General features: G+C 50.0%; 2 protein-coding genes across 28 annotated transcripts in view; one reads left to right on the top strand and one right to left on the bottom strand.

Annotated features, from left to right (window-relative positions):
- LOC104003703 (uncharacterized) overlaps positions 1 to 24,918 on the top strand; it is a 65,302-nt gene that overhangs the window by 11,563 nt on the left and 28,821 nt on the right. For 14 of the 24 annotated variants that reach the window (XR_008541867.2, XR_010156190.1, XR_010156191.1 and 11 more), the window contains 5 exons: positions 2,967 to 3,079; positions 7,686 to 7,744; positions 12,959 to 13,313; positions 18,142 to 18,262; positions 24,639 to 24,781. Coding sequence is in view for 20 of the 24 variants with exons in the window: in XM_054676064.1 (XP_054532039.1) it covers positions 3,038 to 3,079; positions 7,686 to 7,744; positions 12,959 to 13,313; positions 18,142 to 18,262; positions 24,639 to 24,781 (720 nt within the window). In the remaining 4 variants the exon portion in view is untranslated. Of the gene's footprint in view, positions 1 to 2,966; positions 3,080 to 7,624; positions 7,745 to 8,764; positions 8,916 to 10,471; positions 10,589 to 12,953; positions 13,314 to 18,141; positions 18,267 to 24,638; positions 24,782 to 24,918 lie in introns of those variants that run through there. The other 10 variants (XM_054676071.2, XM_054676072.2, XM_054676066.2 and 7 more) reach the window with 9 other exon arrangements.
- LOC107966288 (ral-GDS-related protein) lies at positions 9,295 to 20,510 on the bottom strand. 4 transcript variants are annotated; one of them, XM_024353637.3, is made up of 13 exons: positions 20,194 to 20,510; positions 19,594 to 19,755; positions 17,552 to 17,724; positions 15,975 to 16,168; positions 15,494 to 15,834; positions 14,511 to 14,726; positions 14,036 to 14,139; positions 13,467 to 13,536; positions 11,783 to 11,857; positions 11,226 to 11,300; positions 10,610 to 10,633; positions 10,136 to 10,257; positions 9,295 to 9,626 (listed from the first exon to the last, which is right to left on the bottom strand). In XM_024353637.3, the coding sequence occupies exons 1-13, from the start codon at positions 20,332 to 20,334 to the stop codon at positions 9,587 to 9,589; spliced, it is 1,737 nt and encodes a 578-aa protein (XP_024209405.2). In that variant the 5' UTR covers positions 20,335 to 20,510; the 3' UTR covers positions 9,295 to 9,586. The 4 variants fall into 4 exon arrangements, with proteins under 4 accessions (XP_024209405.2, XP_063664376.1, XP_024209404.1 ...); XM_063808306.1 differs by lacking the exons at positions 19,594 to 19,755; positions 20,194 to 20,510 and adding an exon at positions 9,825 to 9,915 and having other exon boundaries at positions 16,294 to 17,683; XM_024353639.3 differs by lacking the exons at positions 19,594 to 19,755; positions 20,194 to 20,510 and having other exon boundaries at positions 9,303 to 9,626; positions 16,294 to 17,683.

Below are 24,918 nucleotides of genomic sequence, written 5' to 3' on the forward strand. Positions count from 1 at the left end.
TTTAATAGAGATGGGGTTTCACCATGTTGGCCAGGCTGGTCTCGTTTTCCTGACCTCAGGTCATCTGCCTGCCTCAGCCTCCCAAAGTACTGGGATTCCAGGCATGAACCACCTTACCCGTCCACTTTTTTTTTTTTTTGAATGTTACGATGCTTTTTTACCTTTTGCAGCCTGTGTGCATAGATACAGGTTTCCTAAAATATACACCCACTTTGTGTTTTCTTATAGGACCTTTACAGTTTCAAGATTGAGTTTAGGTCTTTAATTCATTTTGTGTTGATTTTGTGTATTGTGAAATGTAAGCGTCCTATTTCAGCGTTTTGCCTGTAGATAAAATCATTGATTGAACCAGACTCTCCCTTTCCCATTGTGTCTGTTTGGGGTTTTGAAAAATGGGTTCCCTACATAACATATTGGGTTGAGTATCTGGCTACCTCATTCTGTCACTTGGGTCCTCATTCTGTGTTTGTGACAGTCATGGATTGTTTGGATAACTACAGACTGCTTTTTCACTTATTATTTTCTTTGCTTCTAACCTTGGATTTTTCTTTTCTTTTCTTTTCTTTTTTCTTTTTTTTTTTTTGAGACAGAGTCTCGCTCTGTTGCCCAGGCTGGAGTGCAGTGGAGCGATCTCGGCTCACTGCAACCTGTGCCTCCTGGGTTCAAGTGATTCTTTTGCCTCAGCCTCCCAAGTAGCTGGGATTACAGGCACCCGCCACCACGCCAGGCTAGTTTTTGTATTTTTAGTAGAGACGAGATTTCACCATATTGGCCAGGGTGCTCGTGAACTCCTGACCTTGTGATCTGCCCATCTTGGCCTCCCAAAGTGCTGGGATTAGAGGCATGAACCACAGCACCCTAACCTTGGATTTTTCTTTTAATGCTTTCTACTCTCATTATTATAGTTTAAAGGGTACATAATCAAGTTAGTTACATCTGTTGATTGCATGACACTGAGTCTTGGGGTGCCAGCAACCCCATAACACAGGAAGTGAGCAGAGGCCCAACAGGATGGGTGTTCAGCACGTGCTCCCCTTCCTTATTTTTTGTATTGGTCTAGTGGTCATTCCAGGTGTCTGTTGTTCTCTTCTTTATGTTTGAGTCCATTCAAAGTTTAGCTCCCGCTTACAAGTGAGAACATGTGGCATTTGGTTTTCTATTTGGGCCTTAGTTCACTTATGACAGTGGCCTGTGGTTTCCATCTTCTGGGCTCAGGTGATCTTCCCACCTCAGCCTGCAGATTAGATAGGACTACGTGTGCCCACCATCACATCTGGTAATTTTTGTATTATTGTAGAGATGGGGTTTCATCCTTTTGCTCAGGCTGGTCTCGAATTCTGGACTCAAGCCATCTACCTGCCTTGGCCTCCCAAAGTGCTAAAATTACAGGTGTGAGCCATTTGCCGGCCTCTCATCCACTGTTGATGGCTAGGTTGATTCCATGTCTTTGACATTGTGAATAACACTGCCATGAACATATGAGTGCCTGTGTCTTTTGGATAGAAGGATTAACTTTCCTTTGGGTAGATGCATAGGAATGGGCTTACTGGATGAGATGGTAGTTCTGTTTTCAGCAATTTGAGACATCCCTGATCTGCTTTCAACGGTGTCTGTAATAGTTTTCATCCCCACAAAAAGCATACCAGCGTTTCCTTTCCTCGGCTGCCTCGCCAGCATGTGTTCTTTGCCTGCATGGTCCTCACTATTGTGACCTGTGTGGGATGGCATCTCGTCATGCTTTTGATTGGCAGCTCTCTGATAATGAGTGAGTTTGAGCACGTTTTCCTATTTGTTGGTTGCTTGTCAACTTTTGAGAAGTGTGTGTTCACGTCCCTTGCCCGTTTATTAATGGGATATTCTTTTTCTGTTTATTCCCCTGATTGACTTGTTGAAGGGCCTTGTAGATTCTGCCTATTAGATGTTGTTCAGATGAACAGTTTGGGAACATGTTCTCCCATTCTGTACTCTGTCTGTTTACTGTGTTGGTAGTTTCTTTTGCTGTGCAGCACCTCTTTGAGATATTAGGTCTGACTTGTCCATTTTTGTTTTTGTCACCATTGCTCTTCAGGACTTAGCCATCTAAGTGCTTTGCCAAAGCCTATGTGGAGAAGGATATTTTACAAGTTTTCTTGTAAGATTTTAATAGTTTGAGTGTTTACATTTAAATCTTTCATTCATCTTGAGTTCCTCTTTGTGTCTGGTGAGAGGGAGGGGCCCAGTGTTATTCTTCTGCACATGGCTAGCCGCTTGTTTCAGCACCGTTGATTGAATAGGGTGTCCTTTTCCCTTTGCTTACTTTTGTGGATTCTGTGTTAGATCAGATAGTTTTCAGTGTTTGGGTTTACTTCTTGGTCCTCTCTTGTGTTCCACTGCTCTGTGTGGAAGCGGGTCCCTAGCTTTTCCCTGAAATTTGAAATCAGGGAGTGATGTATCCGATGTAGTCTGGATGTCTCAGGATTGCTAAGGACAAAGCTCAGGGCACTTCATGGTCCCATGTGAGTATTAGCAGTGCACATTTCTATTTCTTTCAACAAATGTGTTGCATAGTAAAGGAACAATACAATGAGAGGGTAGAGTGGGGCATTTTGGTCTATGCATACATTGTGGAATGAGGAAATCAGAGTACTTACTGTCTCTGTTACCTTTTCCCATTGTTTATTCCTTTATGGTGAGAACCTTCAGTATTCTCCTATCAAGCTGCTTTGAAAGTGATGTGCTGATACTCTTAACCATTGTCACCCTGCTGTGGAATAGCACAACAGAATTTTCTTCCTCTCATTTATGTGTAACTTTGTACCCATTTACAAACCCTGCCCATTACCCCTCTTTTCCCCCAATCTCTGGAAACCAACATTGTGGTCGCCAGGTCTTTGAGATAGAGTTTCTCAGATTCTGCATGAGTGAGATGACTCAAGGTTTGTTTCTCTCCCCCCCTCGCTCATTTAATTTACCATCATGTCCTGCAGGTGCAACCGTGTGGTTCCCCACGATATGATTTCATTGTGGTTTTCTGTCTGAAGAGTATCCCAGTGTGTACATGTGGAGCAGCTTCTTTATCCCTTCATCTGGGGATAAGCAGGTAGGTTGACTGCTTATAGTGGCTCTTGGGAACAGTGCTGGAATCCACACGGGTGGGTAGATCTATCTTTGGTGTCCTGATTTCAATGGCTTTGAGCGTATTCCTAGTAGAATTGCTGATTGAAATGGTAGTTGGAGTCTTTTAAGGTTTGGAGGAACCTCCAAGCGGTTTCTGTAGCGTGTGTACTAGTTTACCTTCTCACAAACTGTGGAGAAGAGTGTCTCTCTCTCTGGAAACACACACCAGCATTTACCTTTCTTTGAGTGTTTTTTTTGTCTTTTTCTTGTTGCAAAAAATGAGATGGTATCTAAGTGTGGTTTTAATTTAGATTTTGCTTGTGGTTAGCGATGTTTGCCAACTTATTGTGAACTTGTTTCAATTTGATGTGTATGACTGGGTGAAGGACCTGAAGACCTGAGATGGATGCACAGGTAAAAGATTCTGAATCAACATTACTGATCCTCACGAGAAGTCAATCAAAACCACACTGAGATATCATCTCACTCCGGTGAGAATGAATGTTACCAAAATGGGATAGCAATTTCATTGCCGTAGAGTATGTGTGTATAACCAGCGGCTGTAGGGGACAATTTGATCTATGTAAACGTATCACCATGATGAAGTTGCAGTGTCTAGCATCTCTGTGAGCTCCAGAGTTATGATTTGTCTGTGGAGAGAATATTCACAACTGACCTTTGCAGCTATTTTGAAAATTATGGTTTTCTGTTCTTGCCTTTTGTTCGTAACGGCTCTGCCCACGTTTCTGGTAAGGGCATGGACTTGTTTTTTATGGCTGTGTAGTGTTCCCTGGTGTGTATATACCACATTTCCTTTATCTGATCCACCGCTGATGGGCACCAAGGCTGATTCCATGTTTTTACCATTGTGAGTAGTACTACCATGAACATACGAGTGCATGTGTGTTTTGGATGGAAGGATTTTCCTTTGAGTAGATCCTTAGGAGTGGGGTTGCAGCGTGGGGTGGTAGTTCTGTTTTAAGTTCTTTGAGAAATGTCCACACTGCTCTCCAGGGGGTCTGAACTAGTTTGCATTTCCCCCAACAGTGGACCTGCATTTCTTTGCTCATCTGCCCCACCAGCCTCTGTTGTTGTGGACCGTGTGTCATAATTGCCATTCTGACCAGTGTGAGATGGTATCTCAGTATGTTTTTGATTTGCATTTCTCTGATGATCAGTGAAATTGAGCATGTTTTCATGCTCATTGGTTACTGGTACACCTCCTTTTAAGTGTGTGTTCATGTCCCTTGCCTATTTATAAGTTGTTTTTTTTTTTTCTGATTTTATTTGTTTAAGCTCTTTATGATAAATCCTGGATAGTAGATGTTTTTCAGATGCATAGTTGGGGAATATTTTCCCTCATTCTATAGGCTGTCTGTTTGCTCTGTTGGTAGTTTCTTGCACTGTGCAGCAGCTCTTGTGTATTAGGTCCCACTTATCGTAATTTTTTTTGTCGCCATTGCTTTTGGGGACTTGATATGTAAATGCTTTGCCAAAGCCTGTGTCAAGAAGGGTATTTGCTAGATTCTCGTGCAGGATTTTTTCATTTCAGGTCTTGGATTTTTATGTATTCATGTATTTATTTAGAGACCGAGTCTCGCTCTGTCATACAGGCTGGAATGCAGTGGAGCGATCTCGGCTCACTGCACCCTCTACCTTCCGGGTTCAAGTGATTCTCCTGCCTCAGTCTCCTGAGTAGCTGGGAATACAGGCACGTGCCTGTCTAAGTTTTGTTTTTTTATTTAGAGACAGGGTTTCACCATGTCGGCCAGGCTGGTCTCGAACTCCCGACTTCAAGTCATCTGCCCGCTTTGGCTCCCAAAGTGCTTGGATTCCAGGCATGAACCACTGCCCCTGGCCCCGGGTTTTGCGTTTCAATCTTTGATTCATTTTGAGTTGCTTTCTTACGTGGTGAAACACAGGTGCCCAGTGTTATTTCTTCTGCATCTGGCTAGCCACTTATCCCAACACCGCTTACTGATAGGGAGTGCTTTCTCCATCGCTTATTTTTGTTGATTTTTTTCAAGCGTCAGATGGTTTCAGGTGTGCGGGTTTATATCTGGGTCTTCTAATCTGTTCCACTGCTCTGTGGAACCGGGTCCCCAGCTTTTCAGTGAATCTGCCAAGCCATTACGTTGTCTATGGGTGTTTTCTTAAGAGTGTTTCCTTTGTTTTAACGTTTTTAAAATAACTTTAGCAGCCTGCGTGCATAGATTTCTTTTCTAAAATACACGCGCACCCTGTGTTTTCCTGTAGGAGTTTTATGGTTTCAGGATTGAGTTTTAGGTCTTTAATGTATTTTGCATTGATTTTTGTGTTGCATGATTTAATGGTCCTATTTCAGTGTTTTGTATGTGAATATTCAGTTTGCTCAAAATCATCTATCGAACAGGCTCTCTTTTTCCCATTGTGTCTTTTTGGTGTTGTTTTGAAAAATGTGTTCACTGTATGTAAATTGGAGTTGAGTATTTGGTTTACTCATTCTGTCCACTTTCTTAGTTTATGCCAATAAAAGATTGTTTGGATAATTATAAAAGTTTGTGTTTTTCATTCTTTTTTTAGTTTCTAAGTTTGTATTTTTAACATAATTTCTATGTTTATTATAGACTAAATTGTACAAAGGCAGATTACTTACTGCTTTTGGTATATTGTATGACACTGAGACTTGGGGTCCAAGCAACCTTATCATGCAGGCAGTGGGTGTACCCACCAGATAGGTCTTTAGCCCATACCTCATCCCTTCTTCCTTTTTCATCTGATAGTCACCAGTGTCTGTTGTTTTCACTTTTATGGTAGGGTGTATTCAATGTTATAAGCTCCACCTTATAAGTGAGAACATGTGTCATTTGGTGTTCTGTTTTTTCCTTATTTCTCTTTAGATAATGGCCTCCAGCTCTTTTCATGTTGCTGCCAAGGACGTGATTTCCTTGTTTTTTTTTTTATGGCTGCCTAGTTTTTTGCGATGTATATGTACCCCATTTTCCTTTTCTGATCCACTGTTGTTGGGTAGGTAGGTTGATTTCACGTGTTTGCCATTGTAAATACTGCCACCATGGCCGTGTGTGTGCATGTGTGTTTTGGACAGAAGGATTCATTTTCCTTTGTGTATATCCTAGTGGTGGGATTGCTGGATCAGATGGTAGTTCTGGTTTAAGTTCTTTGAGCAATCTCTGAAGTGCTTTCCATGGTGTCTGAACTACTTTGCATTTTCACCAAAAGTGGACCAGTGTCCCCTTTCTCTGCTGTCTTGCCAGTGTCCTTTTTTTTTTAACTGTGTAATTGCCATTCTGACCAGTATGAGATGATATCTCCTTGTGCTTTTGATTTATCTTTCTCTGACAATTAGGTTCAGCATATTTTCAGATTTGTTGATTGCTTGTACATCATCCTTCGAGAAGTGTGTGTTTATATCCATTGCCTATTAATTATTTGGGGGGGGTTGCTAATTGATTTGTGCAAGGTCTTTAAGGTAGATTCTGGATATTAGACCTTGATCAGGTGCATAGTTTGGGAAGAGTTTCTCTCATCCTGTATGTTGTCTGTCTACTGTGTTGGTAATTTGTCGTGTTGTGCGGTGGCTCTTCAGTGTATTAGGTCCCCCATGTCGGTTATTGCTGTTGTTGCAGTGTCATGTGGGGTCTTAGGCATAGAAATGCTTTGTCAAAGCCAATGTCGAGAAGGGCACTTCCTAGGGTCTCTTGTAGGATTTTTGTAGTTTGAGGTCTTCCATTTACATCTTTCATTCATCGGAGTGAACTTTTGTACATGGTGAGAAGTAGAGGCCCAGTGTTACTTACTGTTCTGCATATGGCTCGCCACTTACCCCAAGACTATTGAAAAGGGAGTTCTTTCCCCATTACTTATCAGTGTGTATTTCATCCAAAATCAGGTGGTATGAGGTGTGTGGGTTTACTTCAGGTTCTCTTCCACTCATCCATGTGGAAGCAGGTCCCTAGAGTTTGAGTGAAATTTCAAATCAGAGAATGTGATGCATCCAATGTAGTTTGGATTTCTCAGAATTGCTTTGGAAATGCAGGGCATTTCCTGGTGTCACATGAACTCCAGCATTGTTTATTTCTGTGTCCTTAAAACCAATTTGCTCTGTGGTAAAGGTATACAGTTAAAGAGTAGAGTGGGACATTTTGATCATGCATATATACCTTGTGTAATGATGAAAGCAAGGCATTGACTGTCTCTGTTACCTTGTGTAGTTATTATTTATTAGTTCTCTGTGGTTGCAATATGCAGAATCCTTCTTTTCAGCCTTTTTTGGAAAATATGGTAGGATACTGTTAACTCTAGACATCCTACTGTGGAGTGGAACAGCTGAATTTATTCCTGTCATCTGAGTGTACCATTGTATCCATTTCCAGTTCCTGCCCGGACTCCCCAACCCCCCGCCTCTCTTCACCACTGTGGAACTTTCTAGTTCTAGGAGATAAAATCGTTTAGAGAGAAAGTTGATCTCATTCTCACATGCATGAAATCATGCTGTTTGTCTTTCTCTGCCTGACTCATTTTGTTGAAGGTCATGTCCTCCAGGTTTCTGCACGTTGCTGCAGATGACATGATTTCATGAATTTCTACAGCCGAAGAGGATTCCACCGTGTGCTGCAGTTTCTTTATCCCTTTATCTGTGCATGAACAGGTAGGTGGATTGGATACCTTTGCTATTGTGAGTAGTGCTTCAGTCACCATAGGAAGGCCGATATCTCTTCAACATAACAGATTCCATGCGCTTTCTGTGTATAACCAGTGGTGGGATTGATAGGTGAACGGGTAGTTGTAATGTAAAATGTTTAAGGCACCTTCAACTGCTTCGCTTCATGTGTCTAGTAATGTACCTTCCCACCAATAATTTATAAAAGTGTCTTTTTCTGCGTTTCTACGTTGGCCACTGCCTGTGAACGTATGGGTTTTTTGTTGTTTTTGGTAAGTTTCATTGTAATTAGAGTGAGAGGTATCTGAGTCTGGTTTGCACTTAGGCATTTGTGTGAGGATTAGTGAAGTTGAGCAACTTCTCTTTGACCTGTCAGTCAATTTCGTGTTTTCTCTTCAGATGTGCCTGTTCAGGTTCTTTGCCCAGTTTTAGCTTGGGTATTAGGTTTTGTTCATTTTTCCAGTTAAGAGTAGTGTTAGTTTCTTGTACATGTTAGATAACAACCCCTTTCACAGATGATTCTGCTGAACTTTCTTTCAATCTGTAGGATGCCTTCTTTAATGGTTCATTGTTTCTCTTCCCCATGCGGAAGCTCTAAAATGATGTTTAGTCCTATGTGTTTGTATTCACGTTTTTGTTTTCCATCCAAAAAGAACAAAAAATAAGAAAAAGTATTGCCAAATCAATTGCATGGTCAAAGGGTTTCTTGCCATAGATAATTTTTGGTTTTCTTTTCTTTCTTTTTTGCAAACTGCGTGCATAGATACAAGTTTTGCCGAAATAGAAACTCCCGCTTTTCTTATAGGAGCTTTGCGGCTCCAGGATTGGATTTAGGTGTCTATTTTGTGTTGATTTGGGGGTATTACATGTTTCAGACCCTGAAATGTTGATTTCTTTGGCTTGTTTTTGTCTGATATCCCACAATGGGGGTTGTGTTCAAATTAAGCTGTGGGACATCCTTTAGATACTGGGTTCAAACAGTTCTGACCTTCCTTGATGTTCATTTAGGGGAGCGGTGTCAGAAGGTCTGGGAAGATCCACAGTGGAAAAAGTTTATCTGTATTTCGTGGAGACTGATGGCCAGCTCCCTTCTGCCCAGGACTTCTGGAGAAGGCCAGCCCTACCACTTGCTTAAATACCTCCCATCTCCAGCCCTTCAGTAAATATTTAAGTGATTTGTTAAATATTTAAACCTTAAGAAAGTTGAGTAACCCAGTGGAACTTGAATTTAACTAGAATTTAAGTTTGAGAGTAGCTGGTCAGTAGACCAAATGTGACATACTATGGGTGACATAGATTGGGTGACATACTATGGCTTTTAAGGGGTTTTGTTTTGTTCTGTTTGTTTTCTTAAACAGAGTTAACAATAATTTGAATAAAGAAGGAAAACATTAAATGCTTGGCATGTGTAATGTGAACGCTATTCCGTGACTTGTTCAGCCATAGCCTCAATTTGACATGCTAGGCTATGAATCCTAAAGACTGGTATATGGTTACCGCACAGGAGTTACTTTTCTCATTCCAACAACTACAGAACATTTTGAATAGCTTTTTAAAATTTTATTTTAACGAAAGTTAAGAAAAAACCCTTACTTATCCACTAAAGAAAATAAACATAAAATGGTCTCCCGCGTGACTCGCAAAAGTCCCATGGCCTGATCCTGGCCAGCAGGAGCAGTTGGTGATGAGGATCCAGGGCAAGATGCAGCTGAGCTGCCAGCCTCCTAGATGTGGTTCCCTGGTGTCTACGGTCTGGGTGAGGGATGGTGCAGAGCCGGTGTTCTGGCCAGCATCCCGGTGGGTTCCCAGCTACTGCAGGATGTTGCCGGCCTACGGGTTTTCGGGCTCCAGCTGGCAGGACAGCTTGTAGCTGCAGGACAGAGAAGCAGCTGTGAGGCCACCATGAGCCACACATCAGGTCCCCTGTCAGTGCCTGCCCAGCTGGAATCCTGGGTCCCCAGTGGTCCCCATGCAACAGGGCTTGATGCTGGCCGTGGAGTCATGGCCATAGGCTCTCTGCAGCTGGCCACGGGAGAGCCTTCTCTAGGCCAGGTGGGATGGCTCACACCTGTAACGTCAGTACTTTGGGAGGCTGAGGTGGGTGGATTGCTTGAGGCCAGGAGTTTGAGACCATCCTGGACATCATCGTGAAACCCCATCTGTACCAGAACAACAACAGCAGAACAACCGGACATGGTGGTGTACAGCAGTAGTCCCAGCTGCTTGGGAGGCTGAGGAAGGGCTTGAGCCCAGAAGGCAGACATTGCAGTGAACAGAGATGGTGACACTGCAGTGCAGCCTGGGCGACAGAGCCAGACCGTGTTAAAAAAAAAAATGGAGAGCCTTCTCCCACCCTCAGCCCATGGGCTAGGCCCTCACCTCTCTTTGTCACTGAGCTGCTCCATTCTTGTGAAATAGGTGACAAATTTCTCAAGAGGCCGAAGCCTGTAATTCATGGCAGCCACTTGGAGCAGCTGCATTTCCTGCAGAACTCGGACCTCCTAGAGACAGAGGACAGGAGGCTGACAGGGCCTGGGTGGAAGTTGCTGCGGGGGCCTTTGGCAGGCAGGGAGAAGGGGCTGGTCCCTGGGGCAGTTTTCTGAAGGGGTCCCATGCAGCGCCCCCAGCCTGTTCTCAGAGTTGGATATAAACAGCCCCTCCTGCAGGAATTGGTCTTTGATTCCAGTGCTTTTCCCATTTTCTCCACTGGGATAGGTCCCCTCCTCCTGTGTGTGTCAAACACTCCCAGTAAGCCTAAGATGTAGAGGATGGAGCCGGGGAGTGTCCTGCCCAGGGTGGACTGTGACGTCCACATCCCCACCCTCATCCAACGTGAGTGCCCCAGCTGCTCACCTTGCTCCTCTTGTTGGTGTTGCCCTGGAAGGCAGACAGAGTCCATCAGAAAGGCCCCTGGCCCACAACCAGCCCCACCCCACCCCTTCCCATGCTGCACTACTGCCAGGGCCACCAGGGTCAGGGGATGTGCACATGACAGGACTTGGACCTGCCTCAGGCTCCGGGCTCTAGAGCAGGGGGAATGGGAGCTGAGGCCCAGGGACCTTCTGCCCCAACCCTCTGTGATGACAGACAGGGAAACTGAGGTCTCTCATAGAAAGAAAGCGCTCAGTGACCTTGGGACTGCCTGCCCTTGGAGAGGCTCAATTTCACCCTCCTATTACGGGACTACCCTAGGGAGAAGCTGAGCCCAGTTCAGCCCACACCTCAGCAGCTTTGCAGTCAGGCAGCTCTGCAGCTTCACCACTCAGGAATAGGGCCTGGTGGCTGCCATGGCGCCTCCATCACTCAGAGGTGATGAGATGGGCCTGACACCCCCACCCACAGGAGCAGCTGTGAGGCTCTTAGGAGAGGAGGTTTGCCAAGGGCTGAGATCTAAAGGCTCGGTCCAGGACCCTCTCCTCCCAAGCTTCAGGATCTCGGTTCCCAAGCACCCTGCCCCAGGCTCACTCACATCCAGGTCGTCCGGGATGGCCGAATCCAGCCTCTGTAACTCAGTCAGAAAATCCCCCAGGAAGGGGACCACACCCTGTGCCAAGGAGGGGTGGGGAGGTGGGAGGGGTAGTGGTGATGAGTATTGGCCCTCAGGTGCCTGCCCAAGGTCCTGTCCCATGAAATCCCATCAGCCCCTGTCTCCCAGAGCCCCCTCCTCAGGTCTCCCGGTTGGAGCAGCCAAAGACCCTCAGCTGCCTTTCCCAGTTCTCTGCCTCCTCTATCCCAGCTGACCTCCAAGTCTAGCAAGCACTCCTTGTTAACCTCTATGGTGGGATTTTAACAAGTCACAAAGGCCTGTGGTCCCAGCTTTACCCTTCCCCACATCTAGTCTGAGTCCAGCTTTCCCAGACCCTTCCTCTGGTCTCTCAAATGGAGGTTTTCCAGGCCCAGTGGCCACAGGAGGACAGGGCTGGGGAGGAAGCCCCCGCTGTCTTGATATGGAGGCCTCCAGCTGGCGGGGAAGGGAGCCCTGTCCTCTGATCCCCTGCGGCCCGTCCATGCCACAGGCTCACTCACCTTCTTCTGCCTCCGCAGCCTCATCTGGGCTCTCTGGGGGTTCCTCTCCTGGGTGGCCACCTTAAAGCTCCCCGCCTGCCAGGTGTCAGTGACAAAGACAGTGAGGCTCTCCTCCTCTCCCCCAGTTACACCCCAGCCACCCCGCACTTGGATCCCCAGGGAGTGGCGGGAGCCACCTGGCACCGTGCTCATACCACTGGCCCAGATCCACACTCCCTGTGTGTGTCACCCAGTCTTGCAGCCGGGCCTCCCTGAGACTGTTTCCCCTTCTGTAAAGAGTGATGCAAACCACAGCTACCTCACAGGGCCTCTGAGGGCTCAGTTTCCTGTAGCTGTTGCCGTTGTTCTCACCGTCATCCCTCTGAGGAAGAACCAGGCACGAGCACCCTCAAATTGCTTTCTTTTCTTGAACTTCATTTCTACCCTGTGAGGCCTGCACTACAGGCTCAGCATCCCTTCATTTTCCAGATGAGGAAACAGAGGCCCAGAGCGGGCAGTGGCTCCCCAGGGCCCCAAAAGAGAGGACGCCTCCTTCTGCTCCTGGAGGCTCCGTCTCGGCTGCCTTCAGCCCACATCCCAGCACCACCACCCATCAGGGTCGTGTTCTCTGGAGTCTTTGAGTGTCTAGGTCTCCAGCCACATACAGTCGTGATGGGAAAGGGACAGGGCATTTTAGGAGACCTGGTTAAGTGGCACCTGCCTATCCCAGCCCCACTGGAATCTCTGCCACGCAAACTGGGTTTGAGCCATGCCAAAGACTTCGCCTCGCCAATGATCCCCCAGGGGAGTTCCGTGCACGGAACTCTCTCTTTCTCCACTGAGGAAGTAGCCTCCTGATGCGCCATCTCTGACTGCGATGGCAGGGTTTTCCAGAGTCCTGGGTGGGGTGACATGTTGCCTTCTCATTTGCATGGACGATTCTGAGATCTGGTCAGGGAGGATCCCCTAGCAATGTATGAATCCCCCAGATACTTGTCATGAGCATGCATCGCTGCTAACCGGTGAGAATCCTCTGACATGACCGTTTCTGGGTGTCTGCAAAGGGCAGAGTGGGGAGTCCCAGCAAACAGCTACGTCTGTCCCCAGTATGCCCATTGGTACCCAAAGCCGGGCAGTTACTGGACTCCCTGCCACATGAGCTTCCTCTGTTGTTGTTCCCCCTCTCCCGCAGTGCAGGCGAAGGCCCCCTGCCCATGGAGGTGTGCTGCAGACAGCAGCAGCAGCAGCAGCAGCAGCAGCAGCAGCAGCAGCAGCAGCAGCAGCAGAGGCCTGGCTTCCTGAGGAATTGCTGGCCGGTTTGAGGAAGGAAGGAAGTCCCACCTACCATGATCACCCTCCAGCCTGGAGGAAGCTCCATGCCAGCAGCATGGACCAGCATGGGAGCCAGAGCCCTGCTAATGCTGCAGCTCATCACCCCTGCTCAGCAGCCCAGCAGCCCAGCAGCCATTGCCACATCCCATTTCCAGGGCCTCCTGCCCCCATGCCCCCACGTGCCCATGGACCGACACACCACTCTTCCTGTTGGCCCAAGGTAGGCATGGAGGGAATTTTTCAAGTCCACTTTTAGTAGGTAAGTCAAAACAAAACAAAATAGCCACTCCACACCTGGTCCAATGCCCTTCCAAACTCACTCTTTTCTCTGACCCTGAAACACTTGTCCTGCATCTCCCAGACTCCACCATACCTTGATCAGCAGGTCCCTCTTCACTGCAGTGTCTTTTTTGCAGAGTTCTTTTAGCTCTTTCATGCTTTTGCTATGGGCAGAGGAAAGAAAGAAGGGGAAATTTGGGAATCGGGGGAGATTTGTGAGTTCCAGTCCCTTTTGTTTGAAAACCCAGTGAATCCCAGCTTACTGGGTGAGAGTTTTCAGTGGAGTCCTCTGATCACAGGGGCTCCAGAGGACCAGGGTGGGACCTCTCATGCTCCTCCCCTGGGCCCCATCTCCACTTCACATGAGCCACTGCGTGTTTACAGTTAGCTTTCAGTTGGACACAGAGTTCCACTGCTGGGTACAAACACCTGAAAGCCTCCAGTTGGCTCCAGTCTGTTCCTGATGGTGAAAAAACCTTAGTCCTGAGTTGGAAATCCTTGCCTAGCAGTCCAGGGCAGCTTAGTGACCACAGCCACCGGCCCATCCCTGCCTCCAGTGTCCCTGGACTCCAAGAACCTTTCAGAGTCATTGAGGGCACATGGGGGGAGACCTGTGAGTCCCTAGGTCAACCCTGATGCTGCCATGGAGAGAGCCCTCCTCACCTGGACACTCCTGCCCACGTCTTGTGTAGCTGACCTATTGGGTTGCTGCGCAGAGCAGAGACGATGACGTGCACCGAGGAGAAGTTGTTGAGGCTTAGGCACTCCTGGAGAGGGAAGAGTGAGCTGTGCGGTTCAGAGTAGAGCCCGGCCCACTTCAGCCTCAGCCCCCTCTGCTGAGATCTCCCCTCCTGGATGAAGCAGAGGCCTGGGGAGCCTCAGGAGGGCAGACCTGGGGCCCAGTGGATGTCACTCCTCTAGGAGGATTTTAGTTCAACCCAAGGAAGACCCCAGGTCGGAAGTGAGCAGCCACCACTGGGCCGTGGGAGTCAAGGTGAGTGAAGCTCTGGCAAGAAGAGCCTAGGGGATGTGCAGGGTCCAGGCCAGAGATACAGATGCCGATCCTGAAAGCCGATGGAGGAGAAGAGGAAGTTCCCCATTTTTAAAGAGGGAATCCCCAGGCCCAACCATAGCTTACCCTGGCCACCTTGATCCAGTGCTCCACCACCCTGGCCCTGTCCCGGGCACTCATGCTGTGGTCCCCGAGGCAGGAGGTGGTGATGCAGTTGGTGAGCCTGTTGAAGTGTGCGATGGTGGCACGAACTGTGGGTGCCATGTGCTCATTCCCCTTCGGATGTCGTTGGCCCCAGATGCAGCCCAAGCATTCGTAGAGCACCACCTTCTTGAACAGCTCCTTTGGGGGAGGAGGAGAGTGTCACGGACACAGCACACTGCAGCTCAGAGTCACCCACAGTCCCAGGCAGGGACTGAGCTCACAGTCATCCACGGTCTCTGGCAGGAACCAAGCTGGAGCTCAGAAAGCTTTAAAATGGGCTCCAGACTTGTGGGAGTCCCTGGGTTTGGTTTTCTGCCCCCGAGGGACCTGAATGCATCATGGCCCAGAACCCAACAAGGGTGGGAAGAGAGAGTGACATTTTCTCCCAGGCCATCCACACTCCAAGAACTAGAAGGTGGCTCAGGCCTGCCCATCCTGAGGCCTGGTCTTCCTCCCATCCCAATCAGCCCTCTACTACTCCTCTCCGTACCGGTGCACTTCCCTTGTGGCAGCTGCAACTATGGGCTCTGTTTGGGTGTCTGCCATAGAATCCAGTATGCATCAGGTACCTAATAAGTGCTGAGGGTAGTGAGGCTCCTGAGCAGCTGGGTGAGTGACCCATGGCCCTGCCTGCGCCACAGTGAGCACCTGCCCTGCCCTGCTTTCTGTCCATCCCCTGTCACTCAGTCTGCACAGTCACTCTGTGCAGCTGGCGCTGGTGATGTCCCATCTCTGCTGTCCACATGCAGACAGGGAAGGCTTGTGGGTGAGGAAACTCATCCAGATCCCACGGTTGGTAAGAAGTGGGGCTGAAATTGGACCCAGGGCATTGGCTGCTCCTCAGGGAGAGGCTGGTCTGAGACAGCTGGTGCCAGAGACACAGCCTGCAAAGCTCAGCTGCTCACCGCATCCATGAGGGTCAGCTGCTCTGCCAGCAGCCTGGGAGGGAAGGTCGTCATGTCAGGCAGCTCCTCACTGGGTTGGTTCTTTACAGACCCGCGACAGGGACAGGAGGACTCTGGGGCTGACTGTGGCTCCAGCACTGTCCCTGGAGGGGGCCCTTCCCCTGGTGCTGGTGCTGGTGCTGGTGCTGGTGCTGGCCCTGGTGCTGAATGTAGATACCCGGGCACACCCAGGGCTGCACGTGACTCTGGCTCCAGAGCAGGCCCCAGGTCCGCCAGCAGTGGTGGTGCTGGCTCCAGGGCCGGCATTGTTAATGCGTGTTGCCCAGGACGTGGAGCAGGATCTGGAAAAGGAGAAAAGGTCACCACACCAGTCATTTTTCACTGGGTTTTCCAAGCACAGAAATGACCGGGTGGAATTTAAGGGAATTGTAGCCCCAAAACACCACCCCCGGAAAGTCTTGCAGACTGCAAGCCCCCTCACCATCTGGCTTGGCCTCGTTGGGCTCCGGAAGCACCAACTGGCCTAGAACAATTTCCTGATGGTCCTCCAAGCCCAGTCCAGGCCAGGCAAAGTTCTTGAAGGCCAGCTTTATCCAGAAAGATGACTGTTGCAGGGACTGATAGCAACCTGAAGAGTTTTCAGCTGGCCAGGTGAACAAAATGGAGGTGGTGGTGCTGGTGATGGAGTGGACAGCTGAGTCAGAGGCCTGGTCTTCTCCCACACAACCCTACAGGGCACCCTTGCATGGTTCTGGGTCCCTGGCCTCTGGCTGCCTGTGCAGAGGACAGCTCCACCCTACTCCAAGCCATCAGTACTGTCCTGGAAGGGGCAGACCTGCCCATGCAGCAGGGCTGTACAGACCCCCATAAGCCCTGGCGTCCCACTGACGTTCTCTTCCCAAAGGCCCTGGAGCACAGCACTGTACACCTGGGCACTCAAGACTGCAGCTGCAGGCAGATTTGTGAGCAGCTTCCTCATCAAAGCTCCAGATCTGGGTCCCCTGGTCCTGGGGTTAGGAGGGAAGGGGCAGATGTCGGGGGGAGGAGGACAGGGAGAGCTGGGAAGCCACGGTGCTGAGGGGGATGGGTCTACTCAGTGGCCAGCTGTGACCCCAGCCTCCCCTCTGCTTTGCAGGGGACCTAAGTCTCCATTTACAGAACTCACTATTTGCCTCTTGTGGGGGAAGTCCCCAGATGTCAGCCTTCTCGTGGGAATTTTAAGAAGTATGAGCCCCAGGGCTCCTTTAGTCTCTCCCCAGCCAGAGTCCATATATTTTCCCCCATGTTTTGTGGGTGAAAAGGCCCTTCAGAACCCTAAATCCACCCGGTTTATATTTGTTGCTGGGCTGCGTCATTCTAGTCAGAGTCTGGGAGGATGCCACCATACGTAGAGGAGGCCATGAGGGTCTCACCTGTAACATTCTGTAGATGTGACTTGTTTATTCTGTCTACTGTGAGTGCCTGACTCTGAGTAGAATCAAGGCCGGGGGAGTGTCATCTGCTTTGTTTATGAAATTATGCCAAGCCCCAAGAAGAGCGATGCACAAATGAGGTGTTTTGAATGTATGTGTTGAATGAGTGAACCCCAACCTTTGGAGAACCCCAGTGAGCCTCTCCAGATGTCTGAGTGGGCCTGTGGCTCCTTTTTCAGCACCAAGGGACCCCTCTTCTGTCTGTGTCAAGGAGAAAGACCAGCCAGAAGGAATCTCAGACATCCTTTACCAGTGCCATCGCAGACTTGGTTTCTATGTGTTTTTCCAAACAGTGAGTGATATAGGCCATTGAGGCAGAATGCTGAGAGCTGCTTCAAGTGAGGGGGAAAAGTAACAAACATGAATCACAGCACCCCCAGCAGATTTTCCAGAGTTTTAGGCTCTAGGGACCCCTTTGTTTGCTGTGTCTTAGATCATTGAGTCCCTACAAGAACCCTGTGAGGTTCGTCTTCTCACTACTCCCTGTTCCAGAGGAGCCAACCGAGGCCCCGAGAGGGGCATCTTCAAGACAGAGCCAGTAGGGGACAGAGGCACCTCTGTGTCTTGGAGGGGGATGGACACTCACCTTCTAACCAGTAGTTCCAAAAAGTGTGGCACAGTGATAAAGTCCCAGGAGGGGCCCAGGCAGGTGGCATAGGAGGAGATGGGTTTAGTTAGAAAGGCTGGAACCAGGGACTCCAACAGCTTCTCCCCAGTGCCGGGCTGGAAAGTTAGCATCCTGCAGATCTCATTTTCACACTAGGGGGACAAGGAGGGACATGGGAGTCAGTGGTAACACCATGGACCACCAGAGGATCGGGATCTGGAACTCACACCAAGAAGCACCAACCCTTCAGGGACTTGTGCATGTGGAGAACCTGGGTGCCCATGGTGAAAAGCGTTCTAGGCTTTCAGAGTAACATTGCATGTGAGGATGGAGAATGATAAAACGATTCCTGCCTTCAAGGCATCGTCCCGGTGTTTGTCAGCTGTGGGGCAACAGCACCCTCTGTGTCAGCAACCTGCATGAAGAGCATCATCCCTGCAAGTCCTCAAGGCCTGGGGAGGCCTCATCCCCTCCTCATTTCAGCAACAGCACACAGGACAATACGCTCTAGAAGAACTCTTTGACTTAAAGGTATATGATTGTTTTTGTTCCTTTAACATGAACGTGAGTCTGGAGAAACAGCTACGGCCATCCCAGCCCTGGCCAAGGGGAAAATGCCGGAAGACTCCAGGGTGGGAGGAAGCGCGTCCCAAGGCCCAGGATCTGCGAGGCGACTCGGGGAAAACGCAGGCAGGTATTGAACCCGTGAAAGGTTACGCAAATGTATGTTTGAAAGTGGAAATGAAACAAGGATTTTCTCTGCCACACAGACGGCAGGTTGGCAAAAAGTTAAAAGCATGTTAGTATTCAGGGGAGGCTGCGTTCAGAGAAGCAGCTACCTTCAGAGGCTGCTGGTGACCGTGTGACCAGCTGGAGCCCTTTTGGAAAGTCAGCTAGCTAGAGCTGTTGAAAGTTGATATGTGCATATCCTTTCACCCAGATATCCCTTTCCTGGGTGTCTGTCTGCTGCAGGGGATTTGTTTATTTTATGGGTTGAATTGTGTCCCCTTCCCCAAATGTAACTGTTTCTATTCTCCACCCCAGAGACTCAGAATGTGACTGTGTCTGGACACAGAGTCCTCCAAGAGGTAATTCAGGTGAAGTGAGTTCATTAGGGTGGCCCCTAATTTAATATGCCTGGGGTTCTTACAAGGAGAGGGGGTCAGCGCACAGAGAAGTTCAAGAGAAGACCCTGTGCTGACTGAGATAGAAGTCCGCCATCTCCAAGGCAAGGAGAGAGGCCCAGAGAAACCACCCCAGGCTGACAGTTTGACGTTGGACTTCCAGTCTCCAGAATTGTGAGGAACCACATTTCTGTGGTTAAGCCCTTCAGTCAGGGTGCCGTGTTATGGCAGCCCTGGCAAACTGCTCCAGCCTGTTAGGACACGCATAGGATTATGCTCCTTGTAGAAAGGCTGCCTCGAAAGGGAATTTTATCATGACAGGCTCCACCAGCACTGAGAGGCTGACCCGCTGTGGAAAATGGCCTCCCTTAAGGAATGTTACAATGACATGCGAGGGTACAACTCCTGCCTGATGGGGCTGCAGGGATGAGTTCTGTGAGATGACACTTTAAAGACTAATGCATAGAGTCGCTTCACCTTCTTTTGTTGTCATCAATGCACCCCCCCCCCAGCCCCACCCCTTGTTTGTGCAAAAGTGTTGGATTTTAAGTCCTGGAGGAGGTCTGGCAGGGCAGTGGAGCTGCCTGTTGCTGGAACTCCACTTAGGGTGGGGAGTTAAAATGATAACAGTGTGAGTATTTTGCTGCAATGTTACCATTGTACTCAATTCTTAAAGCAACATGCCGAGATACTCCTGGCATAGCCTGAAGTGAAAACAGAAGGATTTTCTCTGGTCTTCCTCTGATAGGTGAAAGGGACTTTGCCTGTAACCAAGTTGCCACTGGGGACTAATGGCAGCCAGATTCCTTTGGGAGAGGACAGTGGGTCACTCAAGTGGGAACGCCCTAGGATGGAGCTTAGGGAGTCCCCATATTCGTGTCTGAGTCCTGGGCCCACCTTGGTTTTCACAAGTCCTGTCTGTGGAGACCCTTCTGTGCCCAATCTCACCGCAGACCGGCACTGGACGTGGTTGGTGGTGTGGTGCACGTGCCCTTCTTTGAAGAATATGGAGAAATTGAATCCATCCAACAGCTCTTGTTTGGTCTGTTGTGCGGAGCTCTGCAAAGAGAGTGCCCGAGAGCCGGGCCAAGAGGTGTCAGTGGCCTGTCTGGCTGACCCCACAGTGGGACACCCCCATTAGAACTCCTCCCTGGCACCCCCTTCCCCAACAGGATTTGGCACATAGGAGCGTCTGCATAGACCTCCAGCCAGAGAAGCCTGAGGTCTCCGGCAGATGACAGCTTGAGGACTTGGGATTCAGATGTGAGCAGACAAACTGTGTCCTTGACACTCACCTTCCCATCCTGCCAGGCACGGCCTGGGCTGTGAACCTGACATACCTACCAGGCTCCAAACACCTGACAACCTACCTGCTCCTATCCAGGGAGGGCCCCTCATCTCCTGTTTCCCCCAAACAAATGGGGAGGGGCTTGGGGCTGCCCTGATGGGCACAGCTGAGGCCTAGCCTGGACGGGCCTGCCCTGGGCCCTGTGTTACCTGTGGGTGCCTTCTGGCAAAGGGCCAGAGGCGTCGAGGGCGAGGGTTGAACCAAGGTCTATATTCTCGGGAAAGACTCTCATTTTGGCCTCTTCTGCGACGAGGAGGTCGGCAGCACGTCGGGACACAGCAGGAGAACATGTTGTTCTCTCGAGCGTCGCCTACGAAGTGAGCTGGAAATGGGGCTGTCTCTAGAATGTGGGTGCCTAGTTACCAGAATTGTAAGTTCTGTTGGGGGTCTGTCGGCAAGGAAGTGAGGTCACATCTTGTAGGTTCCATCCTGTAAGCTCCTCCTTTCCATAAGTCCTACTCAAAGGCCCCTCTGGGCTTCTGACCGCTCACCCTCCCCCGTCACCTGCTTACGTATTCACCATTATGAAAAAGTGTGCCCCTTCAGCACCTTGGGAAGACCTGGATATAACCAGGGTCCCAGGTTTGAGGAGACAGTGCTGGGTCAAACAGCCTTTATCTTAGCAGTTGTGAGACCCTAGAGAACTCCTTTGGTGTTTTGGGGTCTCCCCAGCATGCACAATGGGGGTTATGCTAGCATCTCTTTCCTAGGGAACTCATGAGGTATGTTTGAGATAAATATTTAAAAACTCATGGTGTGGTGTTCCCTGTGGATATTGCACACACTTAGAAATGGAACAAATACAAGAAGGGGTGAGAGGTAACGTGGAATGCAACTCCAGTGGGCCTGGGGTCCACAGTGTGATCTCGGGAAAAGACACTTTTGCTCTGGGCCTCGTCTTTCATGCTGCGCCAGTAGAGGCTGAGATGAAATGAAGTTCAGACATCCTCCCCCTATGACATTGCACCTTCCAGGGCCTTCCCATTTTATTTAGACCCAGACCCTGTGCCTCATCTCAGCCTAGGGTGGGCAGCGTCCACAGAGACAGCACTGAGGGGTTAGTGACTCCCTTCTGAATGGTGGAATATGACACAGATGATGGAATAGCACTTCTGGGCTAGTTCAGGCTGTTACAGCAAAGAAAGAGCCGTAACGGCCTGGGGAGCTCATCAAAAACAGAACTGTATTTCTCCCTGTTCTGGAGGCTGGAAGTTGGATATCAGAGCAGCAGCGTGGTCGGGCTTAGTGGTGACACTGCCGCCCCATTCATTGAGCTTTTACAGGCGCTGTCCTTTCCTTGGAGGACGCCTCAACTTTAGGAGCATGGGTAGACCTCCATTCAAAGCCCAGCTCCCCCTTGTAGCTTGGTGATCGTGAGGAAGTCATAGAACATCCCTGTGCCTGTTTTCTCCTCTGAGAAATGGCGTTAGTGAGAATCGTTTCCCTTTTTAATCACAGAAAATAAAGCACGCGAAGAAGTTAACTCGGTGCCATTGGGCAGAGGGTGAGAGCCCAGCAAACCAGAGAGATCAGCTTGCCCACATCAGTGGCGAGGAGTGCGGAGAGTGGGTGAGGCTGGGGCAGGAAGCAGGCCAGCCTGCCAGAGCCCAGGAACAGGTGAAGGGCAAGAGTGAGCTCCTCACCCTGAATTCTCAGGGTTCACAGGCATGCAGGGGCTGTGGGGAGTACAATCATCAGGGCTGCTCTCGTTCCCCTGGTTCCCTCCATATCTGACGTGGTCCCAGGGCCCCTCTCCCTGTGTTTCCTCTCTGCCCTACTTTCTTTCTGGCTGCCCTTCCAGGACTCATTTTTGGCCCTGGTAAGGTGGAGTCTTGAGGTAACTATAGGCCTATTAATAACTCCTCTGATGTTCAACCTGCCATTTGTTGAGACCTCTGAGCTTAGTCAGAAATCTGCTCCTGCTGGGACCTGAGACCTGAGAGAGGGCTGGAGGGAGCTGACAGTGCAATGGCAGTTTTCCCTGGGGCAGCCACTCCAGGGTCTATTGGCAGGTATCTGCCAAACTGGAGCTTTCTTTTGGGTGTCTGGTGTTCTGAGGTGTGATTTTCCCTCTGAAGATAGGCTGAGCCCCAGGTGGGTGCCTTAGCCTCAGAAATGGGTCCCCCTGAGCTGGGAGCTGTGCTCTACCCTCAGTGTCCTAGGACACCTCACACCTGGCCCTGCCCATTCTGGCTTCCGAAGCCCACAGAGAGGGTCTGTAGAAATTGCTAGATACGAAAAGACTACAAATAAGTCATAGGAAGTGTATTTACATAACGCAGTGGTTTTCAGCCATTACTATATGTTTACTTCAGCAAAGGCGAAATTTAAGAATGTTAATACCCTGTGTCACCCTGCAGAGATTTGGATTTATTTGATGGGGCAGGAGACAGGCATCTTTGGTTTTGTTTTGTTTTGTTTGTTTCTTTTTTGAAAGCGGGACTTTGCAGTGTTGCCCAGGCTATAGCGCAGTGGCACGATCATGGGCACTGCACCCTTGATCTCCCAGGCTCAAGGAATCCTCCCTTCTCTGCCTCTCAAGTAGCTGGGACTATGGGCATGCACCACCATGCCATGCTAATTTTTGTGTTTTTTGTAGAGGTGGGGTCTCACTGTTCCACCCAGGCTGGTCTTAAAAGTCCTAGCCTCAAGCTGTCCTCCTGCCTCAGCCTCCCACAATGCTGAGTTGACAGATGTGAGCCACCATGTCTGGCCTGTTTCTTTGAAGAGCTCCCTTAGTGTTTCTAATGGGCATCCAAGCAAAGAAGATTTTGCTGGCAGAAGGCTCGTGGAACCCTACTGAGGCCGCATCTTCTTCACAGCCAGCAGATCATTCCCTGAAGTGTCTGCTTAGCAGTGCACAGGCTATTTATATCCTGGGCTTTGGGGAGCTGTTGGGTTTGGGGACTGGCTGGCACATGAGTATTGGCTCTGGGATCTGTCACAGCCTGGTCCTGTGGAACACCCAGTCTAGGATCCTCCTTCCCAGACCACCATCCTGCCTCTCACTGCCCCTATGGCAGGAGACCAAAGCCATGACCCCATGGTCAAAGGCATCCATGTACGGGACCGAAGTTGAGTGACTCATGTGGGGAGGGGCGGGGCACAGCTGCTTGCTGGAAGGGTGTTGGGAAGTATTGGTCCATCAGCTGTCATGTCCACCTTTTCCTGCTGAATCCCAGCGATCCTCAGTGGTCTGAGAAGCGTGTGGCACCTGGGTTCTTGGCTGGCTGAGCTGGTGCTTTTGCAGCCTCTTTGGGGCTCTTGTATGTGAGGTCTCACCTGAGTTGCTTCAGGAAACCTTTGACCCTCAGGCTACCTCCTGCTTAAGAGCAGAGCCTTTGTGTGGAGATCTGGCTGGCCTCTCTAGCATCCAGCCTGTCCTGTCCTGTTATGTCTCGGTTTGAGGTTGTGCGGAGGGGTCTCTTCCCATAGAGGAGGCAAGGCCAGTCGTGTGGGTCAGAGTGAAGCATGGCGATCCCAGCTGGCTGTGCCCGGCCTTTGACTGGAGGAGTCTGAGAATGACCAAGCCTGGGGAGCTGCCCTTCCTGGGAAACGGCATGTCTCCTCCCCTATTGTGGAGTTTCTGGATGTGATCCAGAGTGTACTGGGCCTCTGTAGCATGTGCTGGGTGCAGCTGTGTGATTCAGGGTGGGAGGTGCAGGGGATCATCTGCTCTGAGCCAGATAAGGCCTGGACAGGACTGGGGGGCAGCCCTCGAAGCCAGGTCTGATGGGAGAGTAGTCATGGGTAGGGAGGGGACAGGGTCACCAGGGCTGTGTGTCACCTGTTCTTGCTGCTTTGTCTGCCCTGGGAGTGAGAACAGAGGTGGGCTGCTGTGGACCCACTTTGGCTTCCTGCAAGCAGGTGTTCATGTGGGGAGCAAGGCGGGTGGGTGGGGGACAAAGCTGGTTTCTGAGGTGTTGAGTGGTTCTTTGTATGTCATTGTCCTTTTTCTCTCTGCCTTCCCCAACAGCTCTGCTGTAGCAGCCCACTGACCAAGTAGGTCACTCAGAGCATCCTGGTCCTACACATAAGCGTTAAGGCCCCTGAAGGGCCAGAGAAGGCTTAGGAGTTTCTCAAGAGTGAGCCCAGGGTGGGAGGGGGCCAGAGTCACTGAGAACAGCCCGTTTGAAAAGTCAGGCAGAGGGATCCTGAGCCCTGAATATGCCTGCCTGGCCTGCGGTAACCATGCCAGCAGGGTCAGGGCATTTGGCCAATTGCTGTCTTGGTGGAGGCAGGAACGTCTTGCTTCCCCAACCCCTGTCTTTTTGTCTCCAGTATCCTTGGAGCAGCTGCAGGGTGGGTAGTGGGGTGTCTCTCCCAGCTGCTTGAAGAGATGAGCCTCCACCCGGCTGCCTCTGCCAGGGGAAACGAGTAATGACTGCAGCAGGGAGAAAAGCGAGCCCAGCCCCTTTTAGAATCAACCCTGCTGCTCCGATTCTAATTTTCAGTTCAGATTTTGCAGGCATGAGTGTGGGTCCCTGAGTACCTGCCCTTTGAATTCTTTTGGTGAGGACTGAGCATTCCCCCAGGAGCTTCTCATCGAACCCCAAAAACACGGCCCCCAATTCACCACCTCATCCCTTCCCAGGACCTGCTGAAGCTCACACCCGTGGACCACCCAGACTGCCTGCCGCTACAGGATGCCCTCCGCATCTCCCAGGACTTCTTTCTGGCATCAGTGTGGACATTGACCCCGCTGGACTGCAGTCACAGTGGACTCCCAAGGGGCAGGTGAGCTCATGGCCGCAGCAAGGCCTCACGCTCAGGTTGAGGAGCCCAGAGTGGACCAGATCCCCAGTCCCTTCTCTGATGGCACAGGCATCTCTCTGTGCCCCTTGTCTCTGCAACCCTGATTCCCCATTCCCAGC

The sequence above is a fragment of the Pan troglodytes genome, chromosome 23 (assembly GCF_028858775.2).
Source record: "Pan troglodytes isolate AG18354 chromosome 23, NHGRI_mPanTro3-v2.0_pri, whole genome shotgun sequence".
Classification (NCBI taxonomy): Eukaryota; Metazoa; Chordata; class Mammalia; order Primates; family Hominidae; genus Pan; species Pan troglodytes.